General features: G+C 48.9%; 9 protein-coding genes across 9 annotated transcripts; 7 read left to right on the plus strand and 2 right to left on the minus strand.

The window, feature by feature from the left end:
• Positions 1-287: 287 nt before the first annotated feature.
• N7509_009808 (uncharacterized protein) lies at positions 288-1,178 on the minus strand (the record flags this gene model as incomplete). Its single annotated transcript, XM_056634445.1, has 2 exons — positions 288-802; positions 896-1,178. 2 exons carry the CDS (start codon positions 1,176-1,178, stop codon positions 288-290), a joined length of 798 nt encoding a protein of 265 aa, XP_056485065.1.
• A 554-nt stretch (positions 1,179-1,732) lies between these two features.
• N7509_009809 (uncharacterized protein) lies at positions 1,733-3,778 on the plus strand (the record flags this gene model as incomplete). Its single annotated transcript, XM_056634446.1, has 1 exon — positions 1,733-3,778. The coding sequence occupies one exon, from the start codon at positions 1,733-1,735 to the stop codon at positions 3,776-3,778; it is 2,046 nt and encodes a 681-aa protein (XP_056485066.1).
• Positions 3,779-4,015: 237 nt separating this feature from the next.
• On the plus strand, positions 4,016-7,187 carry N7509_009810 (DDHD family phospholipase; the record flags this gene model as incomplete). The annotated part of the gene is made up of 3 exons (XM_056634447.1): positions 4,016-5,667; positions 5,757-6,980; positions 7,055-7,187. The coding sequence occupies 3 exons, from the start codon at positions 4,016-4,018 to the stop codon at positions 7,185-7,187; spliced, it is 3,009 nt and encodes a 1,002-aa protein (XP_056485067.1).
• A 1,022-nt stretch (positions 7,188-8,209) lies between these two features.
• On the plus strand, positions 8,210-8,987 carry N7509_009811 (uncharacterized protein; the record flags this gene model as incomplete). Its single annotated transcript, XM_056634448.1, has 3 exons — positions 8,210-8,371; positions 8,433-8,644; positions 8,726-8,987. 3 exons carry the CDS (start codon positions 8,210-8,212, stop codon positions 8,985-8,987), a joined length of 636 nt encoding a protein of 211 aa, XP_056485068.1.
• A 537-nt stretch (positions 8,988-9,524) lies between these two features.
• On the plus strand, positions 9,525-9,962 carry N7509_009812 (PaaI family thioesterase; the record flags this gene model as incomplete). Its single annotated transcript, XM_056634449.1, has 1 exon — positions 9,525-9,962. One exon carries the CDS (start codon positions 9,525-9,527, stop codon positions 9,960-9,962), a length of 438 nt encoding a protein of 145 aa, XP_056485069.1.
• A 592-nt stretch (positions 9,963-10,554) lies between these two features.
• N7509_009813 (uncharacterized protein) lies at positions 10,555-13,647 on the plus strand (the record flags this gene model as incomplete). Its single annotated transcript, XM_056634450.1, has 4 exons — positions 10,555-11,105; positions 11,161-11,604; positions 11,684-13,253; positions 13,327-13,647. The coding sequence occupies 4 exons, from the start codon at positions 10,555-10,557 to the stop codon at positions 13,645-13,647; spliced, it is 2,886 nt and encodes a 961-aa protein (XP_056485070.1).
• Positions 13,648-13,856: 209 nt separating this feature from the next.
• N7509_009814 (transcriptional coactivator p15/PC4 family protein) lies at positions 13,857-14,388 on the plus strand (the record flags this gene model as incomplete). Its single annotated transcript, XM_056634451.1, has 2 exons — positions 13,857-14,084; positions 14,164-14,388. 2 exons carry the CDS (start codon positions 13,857-13,859, stop codon positions 14,386-14,388), a joined length of 453 nt encoding a protein of 150 aa, XP_056485071.1.
• Positions 14,389-14,556: 168 nt separating this feature from the next.
• N7509_009815 (uncharacterized protein) lies at positions 14,557-18,850 on the minus strand (the record flags this gene model as incomplete). Its single annotated transcript, XM_056634452.1, has 6 exons — positions 14,557-15,231; positions 15,297-15,478; positions 15,538-16,023; positions 16,102-18,221; positions 18,284-18,756; positions 18,809-18,850. The coding sequence occupies 6 exons, from the start codon at positions 18,848-18,850 to the stop codon at positions 14,557-14,559; spliced, it is 3,978 nt and encodes a 1,325-aa protein (XP_056485072.1).
• A 752-nt stretch (positions 18,851-19,602) lies between these two features.
• Positions 19,603-23,204, plus strand: N7509_009816 (Pfs, NACHT and Ankyrin domain protein; the record flags this gene model as incomplete). Its single annotated transcript, XM_056634453.1, has 3 exons — positions 19,603-20,476; positions 20,547-20,815; positions 20,901-23,204. 3 exons carry the CDS (start codon positions 19,603-19,605, stop codon positions 23,202-23,204), a joined length of 3,447 nt encoding a protein of 1,148 aa, XP_056485073.1.
• Positions 23,205-23,483: the final 279 nt, after the last annotated feature.

Raw genomic sequence — 23,483 nt, forward strand, 5'->3', positions numbered from 1 at the left:
CCACGTACGGTACTTACTGGTATTGTTTACCCCGGCCACTCCGCGTCGGCGGGTCTGGTACTTCTAAATAGCAGGTGTACTCATACAAACTGAAGGTACCTGTTTCATACCGTCTTCTTGTTTTTCACTTACGCCCCCAACTCACCCTTGCTGCCTGTCTAGAATGACGTCGAGGATGTATGAGTGAAAGTGATGTACTAACTATATGTATGTTCAAGTTACTCGTACTTGCTAACACACAAGAGGCACCAGCATTCTTTCTCCTCTTCCTCCTTCCATCATATCTACTACCATGGCTGAACATTGTCACGACGGATAACTCGCCCAACATCCTGATCCCGTGCCCCCTCCACAACATCCCGCACAAACTCCGCGCCAATTGTTGGATCGATCGCCCCCATCCGCTTATTCATTTCCTGATCGCCGCCTAGCCCCGTCGCCAGAAACCCCGGAGACACACACCATGCCTTGACTCCGTCTTCCTTAAAAATCCGCGTCCATTCGCGCATCATCATATTCATACCAGTCTTACTAGACCGATAGGCCGGAATCATGAGACTCGATTTAGGCCACCCTTTCTCCGGAGACCGATTGACTCCCAGCACCAAGTTGTCACTCTCGGTCAGAGTGGACGTACCACTGGTGATGAAGAGAAGTCGAGGATCGGCCGATTGGAGCAGAAGCGGTGCGCAGGTGTAAGTCAAAATGTGAGTCCCGGTCGTGTTGACATTCCATGAGCGATTCCATATCTCTCGCATCGTCGGTCCACCATCACGATTCCATTGCTGGTCAAATGAAGCGCCTATCTCTTTGTCAGTTTACTAGATCGGGGTAGAGCAGAGCCATGTAGCTCATCGAGGGTCCAGGTCCAGGTCCAGGTCAATGACAGCCTTACCTGCATTGTTGATCAACACATCCACTCGTGCATAATGGCTGCGAATGTAGTCACACGCCTTTCTGATCGACTCGTCGTCTTCAATGTCAACCTGTATCGGTACAGCGATTGCACTACTGTCGGGGTACTCCTCCCGTACCTGGCATGCTGTGTTCTCGGCATTTTCTATGCTGCGCCCTCCAAGTAGAACTGTATATGCCTTGGAGGACCGAAACAATGCTTTGACAATTTCTAGGCCGAGACCGGTATTAGCACCGGTAATAAAGACGATCGAGTCGGACATTGTAGAGATCTTGTGATACTAGTATATCAAAGGAAATTTTATCAGTGCAGCGTGAATTACAGCCAGAGACGAGGCCCAAGGCGTTTATTTAAATAGTAGTATAAGGCAACCTGCCATAAACTATTTTCTCGGCGATAACGCCAATTTTCCGTCAAGACTGCTTGAATTTGCTCAAAGACATGACGCGACCCTTTGGATGGCGCAGAGGATTTCGGGGAAGCCAGCTTGATAACGCCGAGCTACCCAAAAAGGAAATTCGGTCGGCCGAGTTGAATTTCCTTTGAAGGATATTTAGTTTCTTTTTTAGTAATTGGATAATTTGACCATAATTGATAGGTATTTGATCGAACAACTCTTTCCCCTTCTTTCAATACTTTGGCTCAATATCCAGACACCTGCATTCGGATTGGAGGATCGATCCATGGGCAACGTCGTCGATGCGGGGCAGCCTTGTGAGCAGTCATCATCTCTTTTTGGCCCGGTCTTACCCTTAATTACCCTTCCTATATGCATAATTTGAGCTATAATTGATTAAAGTCCCATTCGAGAAGAATATGTCTGACTTCTCTAGCCTAACGGGCAAATTTCGGATCCGCAAGGAGGCTGGTGGCGCCTCTAGGCGGCCCCGTGAATCTCAAGCGTGCACCCAGTGCCGCAAGGCAAAACTTCGCTGTGATCTTCAAAGACCGTGTGGCTCATGTATGAGGAAAGATGAGACTGCCCTTTGCTCATATCAACGTACTTTGACTGGACCCAACCAGTCCGACACGGCAGAAGATCGACTTGCACATTTGGAGTCATTGGTCAAGGGTCTAATGCAAGACTCAACATCTGCTTCATCTAAGCCATCTGTCGACCACACAATACCTCTCCTCGAAGGTCAATCAAATGATTGCGATCCACGAGTATCATTTCAGGCTACAGATGGCGAAAATAGAGCTCGATATGTTGGCTCCACCCATTGGTCTGCAATACTTGATGATATTCAAGGGTTGAGAGCCGCTTTAAGCCAACAAGATGACTCTCCCGAGCCCGACCCAGCTAGTAGGTCATCGGCAATTCCGGCCATCGGCAGGGATATGATTATATTCGGGTCTTCGAGTAATTACTCCATGGAAACGATCATTTCGCAATACTTGCCTCCAAAGATAGAGGTCGACCGGCTACTCGCAATCTACTTCCAAGGAGAAACGTTCATCATTCCTTTCATCCATACATTTCAGTTCCAGCGGCAGTATCGTGCATTCTGGGAAGATCCGATAGATTCAAATCCTCTGTGGTTGTCAATGCTCTTCTCTATTTGTTCAGCGGCTAGTATGGTTCGCGGGACCATTGGAATTGCCCCGACGACACAAGAAGATACCATTGCTGAAGTCTCCCACTTCCAGGAAGCAGCAGGAAAATGCCTTGTCAAAGGGGAATACCATCGCCCGCAACGATATGTGCTTGAAGCATTAACTCTTTATGCTCACTGTATCAACATGCAAAGTCTTGATCCGTCCCGGGAAGTCGGTGCTATCTTTGGCATGATTGTGCGAATGGCATATGAGATGGGATATCACCGAGATCCAGATTCTCTAGGATCTGGATCTATTATGAGTGTATTTGAAGGGGAAATGCGTCGTCGTTTCTGGGCTCTTTGTATACAGATTGATCTCATGGTTTCTTTTCAACTGGGTCTTCCTAGCAATATCTGTCCTGAGAACTGTGACACGCGCTCACCGAGGAACCTGTCAGACTCCGACTTCGACGAGGACACTCAGATCCTACCCCCATCTCGCTCCGAAACTGAAGCCATTGGTCTGTTGTGGTTTATCGTTAAGGATCGTCAAATGGTCAGCTTTGGAAAGGTATGTCGAGATACGCTGAGCTTTACGGAGAAATCCGAAACCGAGATCCTGCAACTTGACGGCGAAATTCGACGCATGTACACAACTATTCCGGAAATTTTACGAACTCGCCCTTTAGCAGACTCGATCTCAGATCCACCATTTCTCGTGATGACCCGCATCTACGTAGAATTCATCTATCTGAAGAGCCTGTGTGTCTTCCATCGCAAGTACATGACAAGAGGTAACCTGTTTAGTACTAGATCCTGCGTGGAAGCGGGCCAGCGACTAGTCAGCCAGTTCATCGATATATACCGAGAGTTTTCATCTGGCGGTCAACTCCATCGAGAACGGTGGATGCTCACTAATTTCACGATGAACGACTTTTTATTGGGGGCCATGGTGCTTTGTTTGGCAATTCATATTCGCAGAAAGAACTTGGAACCCGGTCAATCGGTCATTGATCCTACGACTGCAGATTCAATTCTGTCCCTTTTGAGCCAGGCCCATGCCATCTGTATTGAAAAGTCTCTCGCCAGTCGAGATGCGCGGTATGTCGCACAGGCGATCATGGCGACTTTGAACAAGCAAAATCAAGAATCGACCTCGACAGAGGCCAAATCACGAGCCCCGCCTTCCATGTCGCACAGTGAGGGTGATCCATTCTACCTCGGTTGGTTGGACCCTTTTCAAGCAGGTGATGAAGGCGTGGCTTTAGATTGGAGTTGGTTGGACTGGAACCCGATGGAGGTGGTGGAGATCACACGCTAGCTTATTCTTACATCATGCGGGACGATCTCCAGGCAACCCGCCCTCCGCCGACAACACCTGCCACGCCGCCCACTTCTTTTGAAAACAATGGCCCCGGTGCACCGACGATCAGGCATTGAATGAGACTCTAAACTGTTCGAACTACCCTCCTGCTCATTCCTATAAAATATAGCCAACTTACCTGCCACACTGCTTCGCTACGTGGCCCTGCGACGGGCGCGTCCAACGCCAACGCCTATGGCGGGCACCGACCAAAAGTCATTTCTGGGAACATTTTCCCCATGGAATACCCCCAGGAGCTCAACCCCTCAGCCTGCAGATAATAATCATAATTCTGGCTCTGGCTCGGACGTCTTGCAGCGCTCACAAGGCGAAGATCATACCGTGACACACCGACACAAGCTAGGCCAGCGCCATTACCCATCCGATTGTCCCCCGTTAAAGGCGAGATGGTTTTACGCCGTGGATTCGCCGAAGCGGAAACCATCTTTGAACGATGCAAAGAAATCGGATCAGAAACCGCTACCCCCGCCGAAGAAATTCATTCCTTTCTCGCTGAAGGATTCGCAATCGATTGAATCTACTTTCCAGAATCTTATTGAAGATGAAAATACTCGCGATCATGGCCACGGTCAGGCGCCACATGAGGATGAACAACAACAACGGGCACGAGCTTCCACCAAGGTCGCTGTGAATGAGGATTATTTGTTCGATGTGGATGTTGCACAACGGGAGCTGGCCCCTGCCTATTGGATTGGACCTGTTTATGAAGTACGGCGAGGAACGTGGTTCTTTCAGGATGGGTCGAATCTGAAGCCCTGCGAAGAAAATCTAGCAACACAGTTGGAAGAAGGATATCTCAAGCTGCGTCCTTGGAGAACGGATGTGGCAGAGGCCAGCTCCGGAGACCCTGCGACATCGGCGAAACATGATCGATCTAGTGACCGTGACCGTGACCGTGACCGTGACCGTGACCGTGACCGTGACCGTGACCGTGACCGTGACCGTGACCGTGACCGTGACCGTGACCGTGACCGTGACCGTGACCGTGACCGTGACCGTACGGATGGCAGTGCAGATCCACGACCCGGTGTGCCCGGAACACAAACACAGTACTCGGAACCATCAACATCAAAGTCATCTCGTTCACAGGGTACTGGAAAGATACCCGCTTCTTCCACGATGGAGTCTCGTCAGTACCGACTTTTCGGGGCCTACATGAATAGAATCGTGGCCTATCAAGACTCCTCAACGGCTTGGGTCACTACTGATGACTTCATGTCCCGTGTTAGCACCACCGTATATCAAAAACTCGGCGGTGCCCCAGGCAATAAAGTAGTGCGTGGCTTAGTCGAGCCCAAACGCTCGAGAGAACCATCTGATCTCCGCGAACGAGATCGAGATCGAAAGCCCGCCGATAAATCCTCCGGCGCTAGAACACCAGAGGTCCCCTCTTCTACTACCTTTACAGAGACTCCAACCACCCAGTCTAGCGGGAAAGACGGAATAGAAAGGCCAACGGAAGTCGAATCCCCAGATATCAGGCGACCACAGTCAACACTGGAGCGACAAATGTCGTCTCTAGCAGGTGAGCCGCAAAACCCGGCCGAACTAGAGGAACAAGCTCGTAGACAGGAGGAGCAGGAGATGGAAGACTTGAGGGAAGTCGATAGTGAGGATCGAGATCGAGAAGTCGATCATATTATCCTTGTCACTCATGGTATTGGTCAACGGCTTGGCTTGCGACTCGAGAGTATCAACTTCATACACGATGTGAATGTGCTTCGAAAGACACTCAAGACTGTCTATAAGGCTTCACCGGATCTTCAGGCGCTGAATGCAGCATTTGCGGACCGCGATGGCAATTGTCGTGTTCAGGTTCTTCCTGTGTAAGTACAGTGCTTATCTGTCACCCTTGCAGAAGCAATCGCCCTAAATACTGCTTTTGCTTTTGGCTTAAACTAATATCTATGGACAGCTGCTGGCGCCATCTACTCGATTTCCCCTACCGTGGAGTCCGACAGAACCGAAAGGAACTCGATCTGACCGACGCCGACACCGTCGATGACGACGCATACCCCAGCCTGGCAGATATCACGCTCGAAAGCGTCCCGGCTGTTCGGAACCTGATATCCGACCTAGCCATGGATGTCCTTCTATATCAGAGCGGTTATTGCGAGCACATCTCCAATATCGTGAAACAAGAGTGCAACAGAATCATCGGGCTCTACAAGCAGCGAAATCCATCATTCAACGGCACCGTGAGCCTATGTGGTCATTCTCTAGGCAGCGCGATTCTTTTCGACATCCTCTGCCACCAAAATAGCTCCGAGTCTCCCAAGACAAAATTCACAGCACCAGGTGACGATCTTGCCGACCAGTGGAAGGAAGAGAAGAGCGAACTGAGCTTTCAATGTGAGGAGTTCTTTTGCCTAGGTTCTCCAATCGCGTTATTCCAAATGCTCAAGGGGAAAACAATTGCCGGATACTCACCTCTTGGAACGAGAAAACGCAAAAGTGCCCTCGACATCGAATTTGACGCCAAAGCCACCCGATCGCTCAACTCTTCTAAGCGCGACTCGCAAAGTCACGCTGGTCGCGGACCCATTGATAACTCAGCCATCATCTCCGCGCCTCAATGTCGCGATCTGTATAATATTTTCCACCCCTCTGACCCGGTTAGTTATAGACTTGAACCGCTCATTTCTCCGGCCATGGCTAGTCTCAAGCCTCAGCCTTTACCTTCTGTCAAGAAGAGTATATGGACGCAGTCCGGTCAGAGTCTTTCTATTATTGGATCGCGTATGGGTCAGAGTGTTGGCAGTCTTTGGAGTAATTTTACTTCTGGCGTGGCGAGTAGTCTGCTGAATCGCAGTTTGGGATTACATGCGGATGAGGTTTCTTCTGCTGTTAATGCGGGCGCGAATGATCGCGGTCATAAAAGGTCGCAGTCTGCTTCGAATCAGGATTCTTCTCAGGGTTCTGACCATCCTCAGACTCTTATTGATGGTGATTTGGAAACTCTTTATGATGGGTTTCAGAAGAGTCGGGATGGTCAGAAGAAGGGCCAGAATCATGCTCGGTCTACTTCGGGTAGTGAGAATGATTTTGATTCTGAAGAGCAGGAGCGGAAATTGAAGTTTGAAGATGCTAAAGTGCGCGGCTTGAATTCGAATGGTCGGGTGGATTATAGTATCCAAGAGTGAGTTTGAGTTTCTCTTTTCTTTTTTTTTTGGCCCAAAAATTGTGGATACTGACTTTTTTTTTCCTCTGCAGGGGCGCATTCGATATTTCTCTCATCGCGAGTATCGCCAGCCACCTCACATATTGGGGAGATGAGGATGTCAATCACTTCATGCTTTCGCAGATGTTGTCTCGGGAATCGCGACATCGGACTAAGAAGTTGTAAAAAATAAACAATATCTGCTGGTGGTTCCAAGGTTTCGTTTCTTTTTTTGCTGGTGTTTAGAGGTAAATATATATCTACCATGTATATAGAGGGAAGGAGGTGGAGCCTTCTTCATACCTAGGTCAACTTGCTTCTGTTTAGATTTTCACGTTGAAATTTTCATAGAAAAATAATACCACTTAGTACTAGTAGTACCGAAGCAACAGAATTAAACAGCGAGGTTAATCCCCCGTCTTAGGCACGAGCCCTGCTCCGGGCGTCGGTGTTGCGATAGGCTCGGCCGAATACTAAATAGTAGCACCGGAGGGACAACTTCCAATGATCGACCACTAGCCAGTTTACACACCAGCTGTATTTGGCTCTCCTAGGACCCCACACACCTGGGCAAAGATGCTACCCATATATAATAGCCTATATCGAGAGAAAATATCGATACTAGCTCAATTCCGTATAGAAATGTATTACTATTACTAGACTGCTATCAAATATACATATACTCGGAGCGGTGCACACGAGCTAGGAGGCGACATACGACCTAAGGTTTTGAAAAGCCTGAGGAATAAATAAATACCAATTCAGTCGGGACAACTATCCATAGACTTGTCACTTGATTGGGCGTACAATTCTGTACCGACAGAAAACCTCCCTTTTCAAAGTAGTAAAAGCTCCAGGAGAGAGTGGTATCAGTTATGATATGAGACACCATAGAATACTAGCTGGAGATTCTACATACATATCAAAGCCTGATTTTCGAAGTACATACTATGTAGTACGGACTACAGAATCATAGAAGACTACGTGAAATACCTCAAAACAGGATCAAGCTGAAGCCAAAAAACCTGGATACGGCGTGGAAATTCTGATCTGCAGCCTAGTCTGAAATTAAGTTCAATCGCTAATATGTACTCCACCTTCTGTGGCTGCTGATAGACCCTGCGTAGGACGCACCCGTTCATATATTACGTTGCAAGCCCCTTATAGCCAGAATAAATAATCCTTCGTCTTAGACTTTTCGACCCACCATGTTTCTCCGCGCTCTTCTCCTTGTTCTTACTGGCATTGTGGTGGCGACACATAGTCACACAGAGCGACGTGGATTTATTACAGGAAATGACTTGCGGGACGATCCCTGTAGGAACGTGACTTTCATTTTTGCACGTGGCACATTCCAACCCGGTTACCTTGTATGTGATTGATTTCAAATATGAAACTACCGACAGTACACTGATATCGGATTTTTATTAGGGTCTTGTCGGCTCTCAATTGTGCGATGTCCTGAAGGTAGAGCACCCCGGTCAAGTTTCATGTCAGGGTGTTGGTCCAGCCTATGATGCGGGTTTGGATAATCTCAAGGAGCCCGAGGATACGACGGATGTAGGAATCAATGAAGCAGTGAGCTTGTTTGAGCTGGCTACGCAGAAATGCCCCAAATCTAAGATTTTTGCTGGTGGTTATAGGTATGTTATTGCCCATTACTATTTTCAACTTGGTAAATATAAATATACCAGTATAGCTAGCTAACAGCCTGAGTAATTTAGCCAAGGCGCTAATCTTATGCATGGCGCCATTCTCAAGCTTTCGAAAGAGGTCAAGGATAAGATTCGGGGTGTGGTTTTGTTCGGATTTACCCGCCAGAAACAATTCCATGGACAGATTGCCGGGTTTCCACAGGACAAGCTCAAGCTATATTGCTATGAGGCAGACAATATCTGCCACGGTGGTGGACTGATTGGATTGGAGCATCTTAGCTATGCGCAGGAGGCTCAGAATGCCAGCGACTGGCTTTGGTCTAGAGACTAGTACATATAGAACTTAGAAGCATAAGCCTATTGGTGCGAGAGGTGGTTTTGCCCGTCAAATCACGTAAACTTTGTCACTAGTGTCATAGTGGCCATTTTCCTATAATAGAATACATGCATCCAAGCAGACTCATTTAATTGTCTTGGTACGTAGGTCGTTAATTAATTGATGGGAAAGTATTCCGTCCTGTGACAGATCACGTGTTTGATGCTAGGGTGCTTAGGGCAGGCATTTCTGTATCGCGAGTAGCTAAGCTTCCTCCTCCTCCCCCTCCCCATGCTTATTATTTTCGTCAAATGCTACATCATGTTGCTTGCCACCGTGTCATCGTATCTCGATCTTCATCGTACCTGAGCTCTTCACACCTCCCTCCTTATTTATGATGGGATGGTCCCCGATCGGGACTAGCCCCTAGTCTCGGTTAGCACAGAATCCACCCGCAGACTCTTCCTCCCCTTCTTTTCCTCCCTCCCGCGCCTTTTCTCTTCTTCACTCCTTCTTCTTCCCTCCCCTTCAAGCACCTCAATCTCGCCCACCATGAGCGCAGAGCTCCAACAAGTTCTCAAAGTATGGGATCGCACCCGCACCAACAGCCCAATCTACGAGTTTCTCCTCAGCGAGGCCGAAGTTTATGATGCAGAACACGGCGTAATGAGGGCCCGACTCCAAGTCGGTCCTCGTCAACTCAATTCCAAAGGCAGTCTGCACGGCGCCTTCTCGGCCACTGTGACCGACTGGGCAGGTGGCCTGTCTATCGCCTCAACGGGGTTGGATGCTACGGGCGTAAGCACTGATATCCATGTCACTTATCTCTCCGGCGCGACGACGGGTGATTGGCTTGAGATTGAAGGTCGCGCTAATAAGGTGGGCAAAAGCCTTGCTTTTACTACGGTTGAGATCTCTAAGAAGACCGATCAGGGTCTTGTGCTTGTTGCCAGGGGGTCGCATACTAAGTATGTGAGGGCACGGTCTTGATCTGATCTGATCTGATCTTGCCAGGGCAAAGGTCTTTGCATCTTTTTCTTTTTCTTTTCTTTTTTTGCATCTTTGCATCTCATCCCCGTAGACTTATACCGCTATCTTATCATCTGGCATGAAGTGCATTTTCTTTGAGTGCCCAGATTCACTCTACAAGCGGAGAGGAATTTCCATTCTGTTTAGCTTTAGATGCCTCGCGGTCGCTTTCCCACGGCCGCATGGGCAATGATGAACGGATACATACATATCTCTGAAGTTTTAGTCAATAGATATTATGAATATGACAAGATTGATCGAATATTCGTGCAATTCTTAGAATTTACAGAGTAAAAGTATATCATACATACCTCACGAGGTGCCTCGGCCCGCCGATCCTGTTGATTGCATTGCTTGTTCGTGGCGCACTGGCCAACTGGCCAACTTGAACACGGGGAAGCCAACTTGACCTGGGAACCTCCTCCCATTCAACATCCCCTCTCTTTCTATCTCTCCCCGAACTTGCCCACCTCTACTAAAGGGGCATGGAGGTTTGTTCCTTCTTCCTTGCCAATTATGGGTAATGTCCCTCGCTAATGTCTATAGACTAACTATGGACCAACCCGACAATGATGCGATCGCCGCTCCCTCCGCGAACCCCCCGGACCCAACTCCTATCGCAACGCAGGATAATGCGACCAAACAAGATGTCCCCAACACAAAATCCACAAAGGAACTCATGGACCGTGTCCTTGATTTCCTTTCAACATCGAGCAATGAAACCCTCCTAGGCGTATTTGCGCTCTTAATGCTCAGCACCTACATTATACTCGGACGGGTTGGCTTGCTGCTTATCGGTGTCAGCTTAGGTGTTGTCCTGCACGCGTCATGGGAAGGGACTTCCCATAGAGGAGGAAACGGGGAAACGTCTTCCAGAAAACGAAAGGAGCTTGCATTGGAGGTTTCTCATAGACTCTTGGACTGGCCTCAGCGCTTAGCATCTGCCACTGCCACCGCCACTGCCGACTCTAAACCCGACAGTGGTGCCCTGGCGACCTCCCCGGAGAATCTTTCGGATGAGGATCTAGAGTATTTGACCTTTCGACCAGCTACCGCTGCTGCTTTGAGATTGCTCACCGATACAGTCATCAAGGACTATGTCAAGTGAGAATAGATCGCACCCTTCTCGAACTAGCATTGGCTAACATTATAATTCAAGGTACTGGTATAAACCGATTCTACCGAACGATATTATCTTCCCCACCTCCTGCCGAAGGACCTTGACCTATTTCGTCACAGCCGTTTCATCTCACCTCTCCCATAAGAGAACGGAAGACACATTCCTACAATTTCTCACGAACTCCTCGTCTATAATTATTGTGTTTTTTAATGAACTTGCTGCCGCATTCACGGCTACAGGGTCTTCACCTCATGAAGCCAAGCAAATCGTGGACCAGTATCTAGAGAACTCCCCCGACAGCAGCCTCGCAAATGTTCTATCCGAGGAGCAACAGCGCAAGAAGCTGAGCATGATTGCGGATGACATCTTGTCGAATTATCTTGATGCGAACTCATATCGCTGCTCGCCAGTCCGAGACTTCCTAAGGGAAATTTTTGCAGGTGTCGTGCTCGAGTCTACAGTCGCTAGCCTTTCTAGGCCTGAGTTCATCAATGATTGGATTATCTATCTGCTTCAGGATGGTGAATCTGAACTTATGCATGCTATTGATGCGGGCGTTGAGGGGGGCTCGCAATCAAGGTGTTGGTGCCGGCGCATCTAAGACCCAGACCCCGGAGACCATAAAGACTCCCGCCGAGCCGAAGCAAGAGAAGACCGCGGAGCGTAAGTCGGAATCAACGGACACAGCAACGGAGGAGGCATTGCTGGAGGCGAAGCGATTGAGTGCCTTGATTGCTTCTCATGATGAGCAAAGCGTACCTTCCGATCAATCAATACATTCGGATCGACCCGAGCGAACGAGTATTTCGGCTGAAGCTGACATCGAACCACCGAGTACCACCGCCAATTCCCATGAGCAAACCTCCACAGCCATTGCAGATCACGCCCCGACCGGATCATCCGAGCAGCCCGCCCCTGCCCCCGCTGTAGCTGCTCCACGCCAATCCGGAGAAGACTCCCCGGCTCCCATGAGTCTGCACGGTGCCCAAGTCCTAGTGGATGACGACTCAGCAGCAACCGAAAGGGGCCCGATCAAGTCACGGCCTACATGGGATTACCTGTTACAGGTCGAGCCGACGTCTACCCGCTCCAGTGGCTGGATGGTATTTCGAAAATATGCCGACTTCCAGTCTCTCCATGAAATGCTGGAGACAGTTTCACGCTTGAATAATATCCAAAGTTTTTCCAGCAGGTTCCCTGCACTGCCTCCGTGGAAAGGAAAGACAAGACAAGAGCTTGCTCATGATTTGGAGCGATATATTCAAGAAGCCGTGAGACATGAGTCTCTTGCTGATACTGATCGCATGCGACGCTTCCTGGAGAAAGAAGCGAATCCCGGCGAGAAGAGTACTCCCAAGTCCGGGTTCTCGTTCCCTAGCCAGAGTGCCTTTGAAAATATGGGTAAAGGGATGCTGGGTGCTTTGACGAATGCTCCTAAGGGTGTTGCTGGAGGTGGCCGTGCGATGTTTGATGGAGTTACGGGCGTTTTTGGGGGTGGTCATAATCGCAAACCGACAATCTCTGCTGATCGACAATCCACGCATCAAAAGAGCCCGTCCAAGACAGAACGAGATCTTACTCTTACCCCTAAGGAGGGTTCGGGCTCTGTCAGTGATCTGGGCCGAGCCAATTCTTCGCCCGTGGGCTTAAATATCGACGCTCGCTCTACTCCGGTAAGGTCAAGCGAGGAGGACAGACCGCGCGTTTCGTCCTCCTCTACTAGCCTATCTTTGGATGCATGGAAGGAAGAGAAGCCTCAATCGCCAGCACCGAGTGATGTTGATAGTAACGCCAACCCAACGAAGATTGAGCAAAACGCATGGGCCTCGGAGTCGACGCTCGCATCTTCAGAGGATGTCAATTCCTCCGCATCAACAGATCGCGTGGCAATTTCAGAAGCAGAGACGGACGGAGAGACCCGTACGCCGCAGTCACCGAAGCTTTCATTGGAGAGTGGCACAGGCAGTGGTGCCGAAGGTGAAAGCTCGCAAAACATCCACGATCCCCCCCCAGCAATCACGATCACGGGCGCCCATCACAGCAGACGAAACCCAAATCGCAGTGGAACTAATCTTCGCCGTGATAAACGAGCTCTACACCTTATCATCAGCCTGGAATATCCGACGCACGCTGTTGAACGCAGCAAAAACCTATATCCTGCGTCCCGGAAGTCCTACACTCGACACAATTCGAGACTTACTACAGGACTCGATGATCGAAAGCCACACCTCGGACGATGCCCTCGGCGAGTATATCAAAAAGCTGCGCGAGAATGCACTCCCAACCGAGGAAGAACTGGCTGCCTGGCCTGCACCCCCGACCGAGGAGGAGAAGACTCAACTACGAGACAAGGCAAGACGCTTATTCGTGCAGAGAGGAATTCCCCAAGCCCTCACGAGTGTTATGGGTGCAGCCGCTAGTCGAGAGGCTCTTGAGAAAATCTTCGATAGTCTCCAGGTGGAGACTGTTGCTCGGGGATTTGTTTTCTCTGTTATGCTCCAGGGATTGCGCGTGTTGACTCTCTAGTCTGATGGGATGGGAGCTTGACGATATGATGTCATCGCAAAGAGCGATAGCACTATCACCACGTGACGTGACGCGTTACAGCGCGTTCCTCTCGACCTTGACCTTCAAGCCTTCAGCCTCACAACACCTTCGCATAAACACACTGTTGTGCTAGCTTCTTGCGATATCGAGCAATAAGATTTCCACAACTCAAATACTTCCCAATCACCATGACATCCCGCAAACGCTCCTCAGACCAGCAGGATGCTGAAGACACCCAAGCTAAGAAGAGCCGGGTGAGCTACAAAGGCGCGCCAAGCAAGACCGATTCCAACGGTGATCAATACTGGGAAGTCTCCAAAATGCGCCGAGTGACTGTTTCCAAGTTCCGTGGTCGAACTATGGTCAATGTGCGGGAATATTATGAGAAGGATGGTCAGGAACTTCCTGGGAAGAAGGTGAGTTGGATAACGCATCGCATCGCATCGCGACGGAAATAGCCATAGATAAATGCATGCTGATTTTATTACGCTATAGGGAATTTCTTTGCCGGTGGAACAATTCGCCGCGCTCGTTAAACTTCTCCCTGATATCGAACAAGCCCTCGAACAACAGGGTGAATCACTACCTCGACCGGAATATTTCAGTAATACGGCCCAGGGCCAGGCTGATGGAGGAAGTGATGAAGAAATGGATGGAAAAGTAGCAAGTCCCTCGAAGCAGAATATCGAGGCTACGAGTGACGAGGAAAGTGAGGCGTGATGTGGTGGGCAATACCATCTAGATATCTCTGTGGCTGGCTGGGATCGCCATTCTTCGCTCAATTTTCTCCTATGATACCACTGTGCAAATGACAATGTTTTTAATTCTGCGTTTTACCCTTGAATTAGATAGTACTTCATTGTAGAAATGAGTATCTTGACTGCTCCTCTACATACTCGCCTCATGTGCCGTCGTATAGTTCGCAACCGACCCTCCCGTCCACCCATGACGAGCATCGGGTTCATTCACCAATTGAGCTCCCTCCCCAACCGGTCCCCATCCACCACCACCAGGAGTCCGAATAATAATCCGTTCACCGGGCTGCATCATACTCGAATTCTTCCCTCCCAAACTAATACACCTCTCCCCCCAACTCCCATCAGACTTCTCAACCCTCCGAATCCAAAGATTCTGCCCACACTGCGCATCCTCACCCCCCTCAAGTCCATACGGATGATAAACCCGTCTCTCAGAGAGAATAGAAACCTGAACTGGAATACGAAACTCGATATCCCGAATAACCCCATCTCCACCCCGATGCTGGCCCCTACCTCCAGAATTCGGCCGCAGACTGAATTCTCGAAGTAAAACGGGATACCGACGTTCGAATACTTCCGCATCTGTGATTCGAGTGTTTGTCATATGCGTGTGTACTCCGGATGTTCCCTCCCAGTCTGGTCCTGCGCCGCTGCCCCCGGCGATGGTTTCGTAGTAGCCGAAGCCCTTCTTTTCGGCCTCGCCGGAGCGGTTGCCGCCGAAGCCGAATGTTAGGTTGTTTGTGTCGCCTTGGGAGGCGGCGCATGCTTGGAAACATTTTAAGATTACGTCTGTTACTCGTTGGCTCTGGGTGGGGTTGGTTAGTGGATGTGAATTGCGAGTATGCGGTTTGTTAACTGGGCTGGACTCACTGTCAATACGTTGCCTCCTACGACTGCTGCGGTCTCGGATGGGAGAGAGAGACTATTTGGCGGAATTCGAACACCGATTGGTTTCAGACATCCTTGGTTGAGGGGGATATCTTCTGAGATTAGACATCGTAGACAGTATATGATTGCGGAGTATGTGACAGCCTCTGGGGCATTGACGTTGCCTATATTACTGTCAGTAATTTGGCCTTTATGTGTAAGTGCCGAGGAGTGGAATCCATACCGTATACCTCCGGACCGGTCCCTTCAAAATCAAACATGGCTTCGCCTTTCTCTGCATCGATGGAGATCTTTAGTTGAATGGGAGTACCATCATCCATATAGTCAATAGCACTGAGGTCCCTGCCCGAAAACTTTTGACTAACTTCCTTCAGGAGATTCCGCACACTGAGCTCGGCATTGGCTTGGATCTGATTCATGTAGAACAAGACCACGTTCTCGCCGTATTCTTCAATCAGAGTATTTATCAATGTGATTCCTTTCTTGTTGGCTGCAATTTGGGCTTTGAGATCATTCAGGTTATCTGCGAGACACCGGGTTCCACTGCAATCGGGATATTGAGCAGGTTCGTCGTAGAGGAGTTCCGTGATGCGCTTTTCGTTGAATTTGCCTTCTGATACTAGCTTCTCGCTTTTTATACGCGCTCCTTCTTGGTAGAGTTCTTTTGAATGGGGTGGCATTGAGCCAGGGAGGATACCTCCGATGTCAGCTGGAGCAGAGTTAGATATGAAAAAGAAAAGTTCTGTAAATGACGAGACACGGAGAATAAGTGGAAAGGGTTACTGACCATGGTGTGCTCTTGAAGCCACATAGAAGATTATTTTCCCCTCGCTAAAGGCCGGTTGAATCACCGTGATATCAGGAAGATGTGTCCCACCCCGACACGGCGAGTTAGAAACCAATACATCCCCAGGTTTCAAATTTCCTTTCCAAAGCTCGGCTTGCATTCGTACACATGTTGACATGCTGCCCAGATGAACCGGCAAGTGAGGTGCATTGGCAACAAGGCCACCATCAGGATCAAATAATGCGCACGAATAGTCAAGTCGTTCTTTAACATTCGTGCTAACACTTGTTTTCTGCAAAGCGCGACCCATCTGCTCCGCAATTGCCATGAATCGATGCGAGAAGACGCTTAACAAGATAGGGTCCACGGCATCGGTGCTGATTGGGGGCGGATTGGAATCGGATTCTCCGATATTGATGACGACGTGGGTTTTGGTTAGTAGTGCGTAGGATCCTGGCGTCACGACGATCGTTTGGGTGTCGTCTGCTAAGATGGCTGGCCCTTTCACCCGGTCGTTTATTTGGAGATCGTCCAGTTTGTAGATTGGTGTCTCGTATCGACCGCCTTCGAAATATACTTGGGACTTTCGATACTCACGGCCCACGACGTCGACTGGCTTTGATTCTCGGAGCTGCTGGTCAACTGTCTTCTCGGATGCTTCAAATGTCTTCCCGATCCCGCGTACTCGGACATCATCGACGATTATATCACGGTCTGGAAGGGTGAAGCCGAACTCTTGTTCGTGCTGCTGCACAAATACTTCTCCGAAGGCCCAGTCGTCGCCGCCAAAATGTTGATCTGCGTCTTCTTTGCTGGGCCGTAAGATCATCAACGCAGATTCTGTACCTCGATATCGCATGTTGAGATATTCTTCAAATACCACGGATTCATCTTCAAAGCCTTGCTCTTTGAGTCTTGTCGCAGATCGCTGCTTCAGCTCGGTCATCTTCTTCGCAAGCTCTTGCAGAACTGTTCTGTCGTCATCACGCCATGTCTTTGATTCTGGCTCTTGGCTTTCATCAACGACATCCGCCAGCGCCATTCCGTATGCTGACAGGACGGACGAGTACCGATGAATCAGGATTTGCCGAATGCCGAGATTCTCTGCGATGGCTACGGCATGTTGGCCTCCAGCACCTCCAAAGGTGGCCAAGCGATGCTTTGAGGTATCGTGTCCTTTCGCCTCAGTCAAGGATCGAATGGGTCGAGTCATAGTCTCGTTGGCAATTTTGATGAATCCAAATGCAACTTCATCAGGGGACATTTTGTTGCTCTGGCCACTCGACGCAATTTTCTCATTAATTTCGACCGTGAGTTTCTCAAATAAATCCCGACTTGCTTCCTCATCCAGGCCCTGATTCTCGTCCGGTCCAAATATCCTCGGAAAAAAGTCTGGAATGAGTCTACCCAGAAACAGATTCGCATCCGTCACCGTCAAAGGTCCACCTTTGCGATAACAAGCAGGCCCCGGATGGGCCCCTGCAGATTCAGGACCGACGACAAATAACTCATTGCGATAGAATAGTCTGGAGCCACCACCAGCTGCGACGGTATTGATATCCAGCTGTGGAGATTGTATAGTCACTCCGGCCGTCGTGGTCTCAAACACATGCTCATACCGACCAGAGCCGTACCTACTAACATCCGTACTGGTTCCACCCATATCAAACCCAATGACAGGAATTTTTGATACAGGATCGTAGGATGTCAATGCGTACCCCACGACCCCACCCGCTGGACCTGACAGTATTGCCCGTAGTCCAGAGAATTGGTCCACGTCAACTAATCCACCATCCGATTGCATGAACTCGCACCGAGCACTGTGCGAACTATCCTCGCGCTTCACACTCTCACTTCCAAGACCACCGGAGAACCCAGCCTGAAAGCCGGAAATGTACTTCTTTATCGTCGGCGTTAGATAGGCATCGGCGCAGGCGGACGTGGCTCGCGGCACTAATTTGATCATGGGCATCAACTCATGGCTCAGGCTGACATGTTCAAAGCCGATTTCTGTAGCGATTCGTCCGACCAATGCTTCGTGATCGGGAAATGTGTAGCCATGCATAAGACATACTGCTATACTTCGAATTCCTCGATCATAGACTTGTTGAAGTTGCGTTCTGATCTCATTCTCAGACGGGCGTTTGAGAATACGGACTGCTTCGGAAGAAAGACCACGCACGATCTCTGCATCATCTGAGCTCTTCCCCGGGGATCTGTATCCGTGACATGCCGTTCCGGATCTTCAGCATAATCTTCCAAAGTAGCCCGCTCCTCAATCTCAATCACCTCTTCATAAAGCACCTCAGGACGTTTTATAGCAAGATCAAAAATTTTCGGCCGCGACTGATTCCCAATTTGAAGACAATCTTTAAATCCCTGGGTCACAACGAGTGCGATCTTTTCCCCTTTGCGTTCGAGTAAGGCATTCGTTGCTACCGTTGTGCCCATCCGAATAGACTTGATCAGAGAAGTGTCAATGGCTTCTCCTCGAGGAATTTCACGCCCCGTAACCATGGACATGATCCGTCGAATTCCTTCAAGGGGTGCATCTTTGTAGTTTGCCGGATCTTCGGAGAGAAGCTTTATCACGATGTCGTCTTCAAGTCGGCCTGTTCCGGGATTTCCTACGCAGTCTGTGAATGTACCGCCTCTCTAAATCATGTCAATGTTGATTCTATGGACTTTGGGAGTGGATGTATCTTACATCAATTGCGATAGAAATACCTTTCTCGTTGGAAGACTGCATGCTGAATTTGTTGGGGGTTTACAGAGGTCTAGAGTGAATCGGACGTGATATACCATGGGCTACGTCACATACCCCGGTTCCCCTCAATCCCCTCACTATAACCACAGAGCGGTGTGAGGGGAATCACCAGTCATCAAGAGCTAACTAATAACATGCTAGTTTATTTTACAAAAATACCCCCTGGGCCACAGGAATCTGCGACTCACTGCCACATTTCTATTTTAGTGGTAAGATATAGCAAAACCAAACCAGTAGTCGCGCAGGCTATCTGACATGATTTTACTTTTTTATATACGTTGCAATACCATACACTAAGGACTTATATAGCTAGTGTAAAAGACGAGTCGCAGTAAAGATATGGGGGCCAAAAGGTGTAGAGCAGAAACGGTAAAAAGCCTGGTCCGGCGCTTGAGGCTGAGTCGCTCTGGGGCGCTGTAGCTGAGCTCTCCCCACGCGGCCCAATTTGCGTGTTCAACTCTCTTCCTTCTTTCTACCCAGCGTAAATTTGATTCGGTCGGTGATACTTGCGATATTCATGGGTCACTGGAGGACTTCACCTCCAACTGGCAAGTTCTTCTCCTGCGAGTTCTTCTCCGAGTCTTTGCTAGATGGACAGCCATCCGCGAGGTGGGCATGATGAGGCAGGCCCATCTCACTTGCCAAAGCGACAGAAGCTCCATTACCGCGGTGGCGTGCCAGCCGCACGGCGCGATATTTACACTGTTGCATGGATATGTGCGCTATCAATCGAGATGGCAGCGGCCCGGGCCGTACTAGACAATATTCACGAATCTCTACCTGCCCTTACAGACGACAGCAACACATACGTTTTAGGGGACATCCAGAGACATAATGTTGTCATTGCGTGCCTACCAACAGACCAGTATGGAATTGTCAACGCAGCGAACGTGGCGACGAACATAAAGCGGACATTTCCCGCAATCCGGGTTGGTTTGATGGTTGGTATTGGCGGTGGTGTGCCGAGTAAGGTTGATGTACGACTCGGCGATATTGTGGTTGGGACCAGGGTGATGCAGGTCGATTTAGGAAAAATAATTCATGGAGACCAAGAGTTGGAACGAACAGCGATCCCCAGAATTCCCCATCAATTGCTTGGGACAGCCGTCACGACTCTCCGCGCTAAACACGAGCTCGAACCGAGTCGAATTCCCTCTATTCTCCAGCAGAAGCTTGAAGAATATGGGTATGGTTGCCCAAGCTCGCCAGATCGTCTCTTCCAGGCAAATTATCATCATAAAGTTCCGGAGGCCAACTGTGATAAATGCGACGACTCAAAGCTGGTGCTGCGAAGTGCGCGGGTGTCGACAGATCCATTTATTCATTATGGTGCCATCGCTTCAGGGAGCCAGGTCATTAAGAATAGTGTCTTTCGAGACGAAGCTGCTCGGCAGTTTAATGTTATATGCTTCGAAATGGAGGCTGCTGGTTTGATGGATATCATCCCCTGTCTCCCAATTCGGGGTATTTGCGACTATTCTGATTCACACAAGAGCAAAGAATGGCAGAGATATGCTGCAGCCACTGCAGCCGCATACGCAAGGGAATTGCTTGAGGGTCTTCCGGTCACCGAGACATATAAAGAGGATGCATCCATACCTACCCCAAGTAAGTTTCTCTGTGTTGGAAACGATTTTGTGCTGGAAATGACGCTGACTGAGTCACACTCGCATTATAGACCCGACCCCATCACAGAAAAACCGGAAGCTTTTACTGGATTCTTTCAGGTTTGAGCAAATCAATGCTCGAAAATCAACTGTTGAAGATGCCCACGCCAAAACATGTCAATGGTTTCTCAATCATCCTGACTATAAGGCATGGCTAGACCCAGAAAATCTGACCCATCGTGGCTTTTTATGGATTAGCGGCAAGCCTGGGGCTGGCAAGTCGACGATCATGAAATTTGTCTACTCGAAAATGAAGAAACAGGCTCGCTCCAAAACTGCCGTCACTGCATCATTTTTTTTTCAATGCCCGTGGTGAAATACTAGAGAGATCTGTGATAGGAATGTATCGATCATTGCTGCTTCAGCTACTTGAAGGATTTCCCGACCTACAGACACTGCTAGATGATCCTGAGCTCATTCCCGCCCAGGACCAAAATGCTTGCCCTTCTTTGAATATCCTCAAAGGCCTCCTTCATAAAGCAGTTTCCCTCCTGGGTCAACGGTCATTTACATGCTTTATTGATGCACTTGATGAATGTGACGAGCAACAACTTCTGGATATGATCCAATATTTTGAATATCTGTCAGAACAGTCCACGGCCAAACGTCTCCGGATCTGCTTTTCCAGTCGGCATTATCCCTATATTATGATACGGCATGGTGCCCGACTTACACTAGAGCATCAACCAGGCCACACAGAAGACTTGCAAGCTTACGTTGGGGATAATCTTCGAACTGAAGACTCCGATATTGTCCAAAAGCTTCTCCAAAAATCTGCTGGTGTTTTTATGTGGGTGGTTTTGGTCGTCGAAATTCTCAATAGGGAGCTTGCAAGAGGTGCAATGTCCCTCGACCGGAAGCTTGAAGACCTACCAAGTGGGCTAAGCAATCTATTCAAGGAAATACTGAAACGTGATGATGAGAATATGGAGGGACTCTTGCTCTGTTTTTTCTGGATTCTTTGCGCAAAGCGACCTTTACGGCCAGAGGAATTCTATCATGCTCTTTGGTCTGGCTTATCATTGAAGAGTCCGAGTCTGGTTGATACCAAGATACCAGATGCCTTAGTCCAAGATACTAGCAATGGTCTTCCCAGGTCTCACAGATATGTTATCAGTTGCTCTAAGGGGTTAGCTGAGGTTACAATATCCGGCAAACCATCAGTCCAATTCATCCATGAGTCTGTTCGAGACTTCCTTATTAAAGACAGAGGTCTTTATGAATTGTGGCCCCAACTTGGGCTTGACTGGGAGAGTCCAAGCCATGATAGGCTCAAGGATTGCTGCAATTTCTACATAAACCACAAGGATGTGTGCGAGCTTGCTGGTAAACGACCGGCTTATCCTGAGCCATATAGGACAAAAGATGTCACGGAAGCCTCAAACCACTACCCATTTCTAGGGTACTCTAGTCGGAATACCCTCTACCATGCCAACGCTGCAGCAAAAGTGGTTTCTCAAGACGATTTTCTTTCCTCGTTCCATGTAATCAACTGGGTCGGGATCAACAACCTTTTTGAAAAGTCACAGATTCGGTTATATACTCCACATGCAAGTCTCCTATATATTCTCGCAGACAAAGGATATCCTGACCTTATCCGCACAAGACTTCAAAAATTTCCAGAAATCCATATTTTTGGCGAAAGATACGAGTACCCGCTATTTTCTGCTTTGGCATGTAGTGACAAAGCGAGTGTTGCAGCTCTTTTGAACTTGCCTTCAACCATTTATGACGGAATCGACATCACAGAGGGCCTGAACCACAGAAAAGACTTGAAGCGGTACGAAAAGCGAACACCTCTTTCTTGGGCTGCAGAGAATGGGCGAGCAGTCCTTCTTAAGCTTTTGATCGAGCGAGGAGCAGACGTCAACACTGTCGATAGAACTGGATGGACACCACTTTTATACGCTTCGAGGGAGGGTAACGAGGCTATCGCTAAGCTTCTTGTCGAACAAGGAGCAGATGTTAACACTGTCAGTAGTAATGGATGGACACCACTTCTACTCACTTCAATCTTTGGCTATGTGGCTATCGCTAGGATTCTCATCGAACAAGGAGCAACTTTAAATGCCATTAGTCTGAGAGGTGAGACATCACTTTCATTCGCTTCGAGGGAGGGCTATGAGGCTTTTTCTAGGCTTCTTATCGAACATGGAGCAGATATTAATGGCATTGATGGTTCGAGACCACTTTTTCTCGCATTGGAGAATCGTCGCGAGGCTATCGCTAGGCTTCTTATCGAACAAGGAGCAGATATCCATGCTACTGATAGACATCGACATACGCCACTCTCACTCGCTTCGAGGGAGGGTAACGAGGCTATCGCTAAGCTTCTCATCGAACAAGGAGCAACTATAAATGCCACTACTTTGAGTGGTGAGACATCACTTTCATTCGCTTCGAGGAAGGGCCATGAGGCTATTGCTAGGCTTCTTATCCAAGAAGGAGCAGATGTCAATGCCGCTGATCTAAATGGCGGGACACCACTTTTTTTGACATTGAAGAATGGTCACGAGGCTATCGCTCGGCTTCTTATTGAAGGAGGAGCTGATGTCAACGCTACTGATTCAAACGGCCGGACACCGCTTTCAGAGGCCTTCGCGGGTAGCTATGAGGCTCTTGCGAAGTTTCTTATCGAATGGGGGGGCATATGTCAATGCAAGCGATGAACATGGATGGACAGCACTTGAATGGGCTTCATAAAAGGGGTACGTCGATATAACGAGCCTTCTCCTCGATCGTGGAGTTTTGCCTTTGCCTGAACCATATACATAGGGCTGCCAGATTAATAATACGATGTGTTTATCTTCAATGCACAGCCTCTGCCTAGTTTTATTTCCTAGCCCACAATGCCCCTTCTAGTGCTATGACTAGCCATAGAAGCTTCGCTGTAGTGTAAACACAGTAGTCACAGCCTGAATAATCCTGATTGTTGGTAGATATGTTTA

This window comes from Penicillium cosmopolitanum (genome assembly GCF_028827165.1).
Source record: "Penicillium cosmopolitanum strain IBT 29677 chromosome Unknown utg000009l:1.0-9042332.0:1.0-9050551.0, whole genome shotgun sequence".
Classification (NCBI taxonomy): domain Eukaryota; kingdom Fungi; phylum Ascomycota; class Eurotiomycetes; order Eurotiales; family Aspergillaceae; genus Penicillium; species Penicillium cosmopolitanum.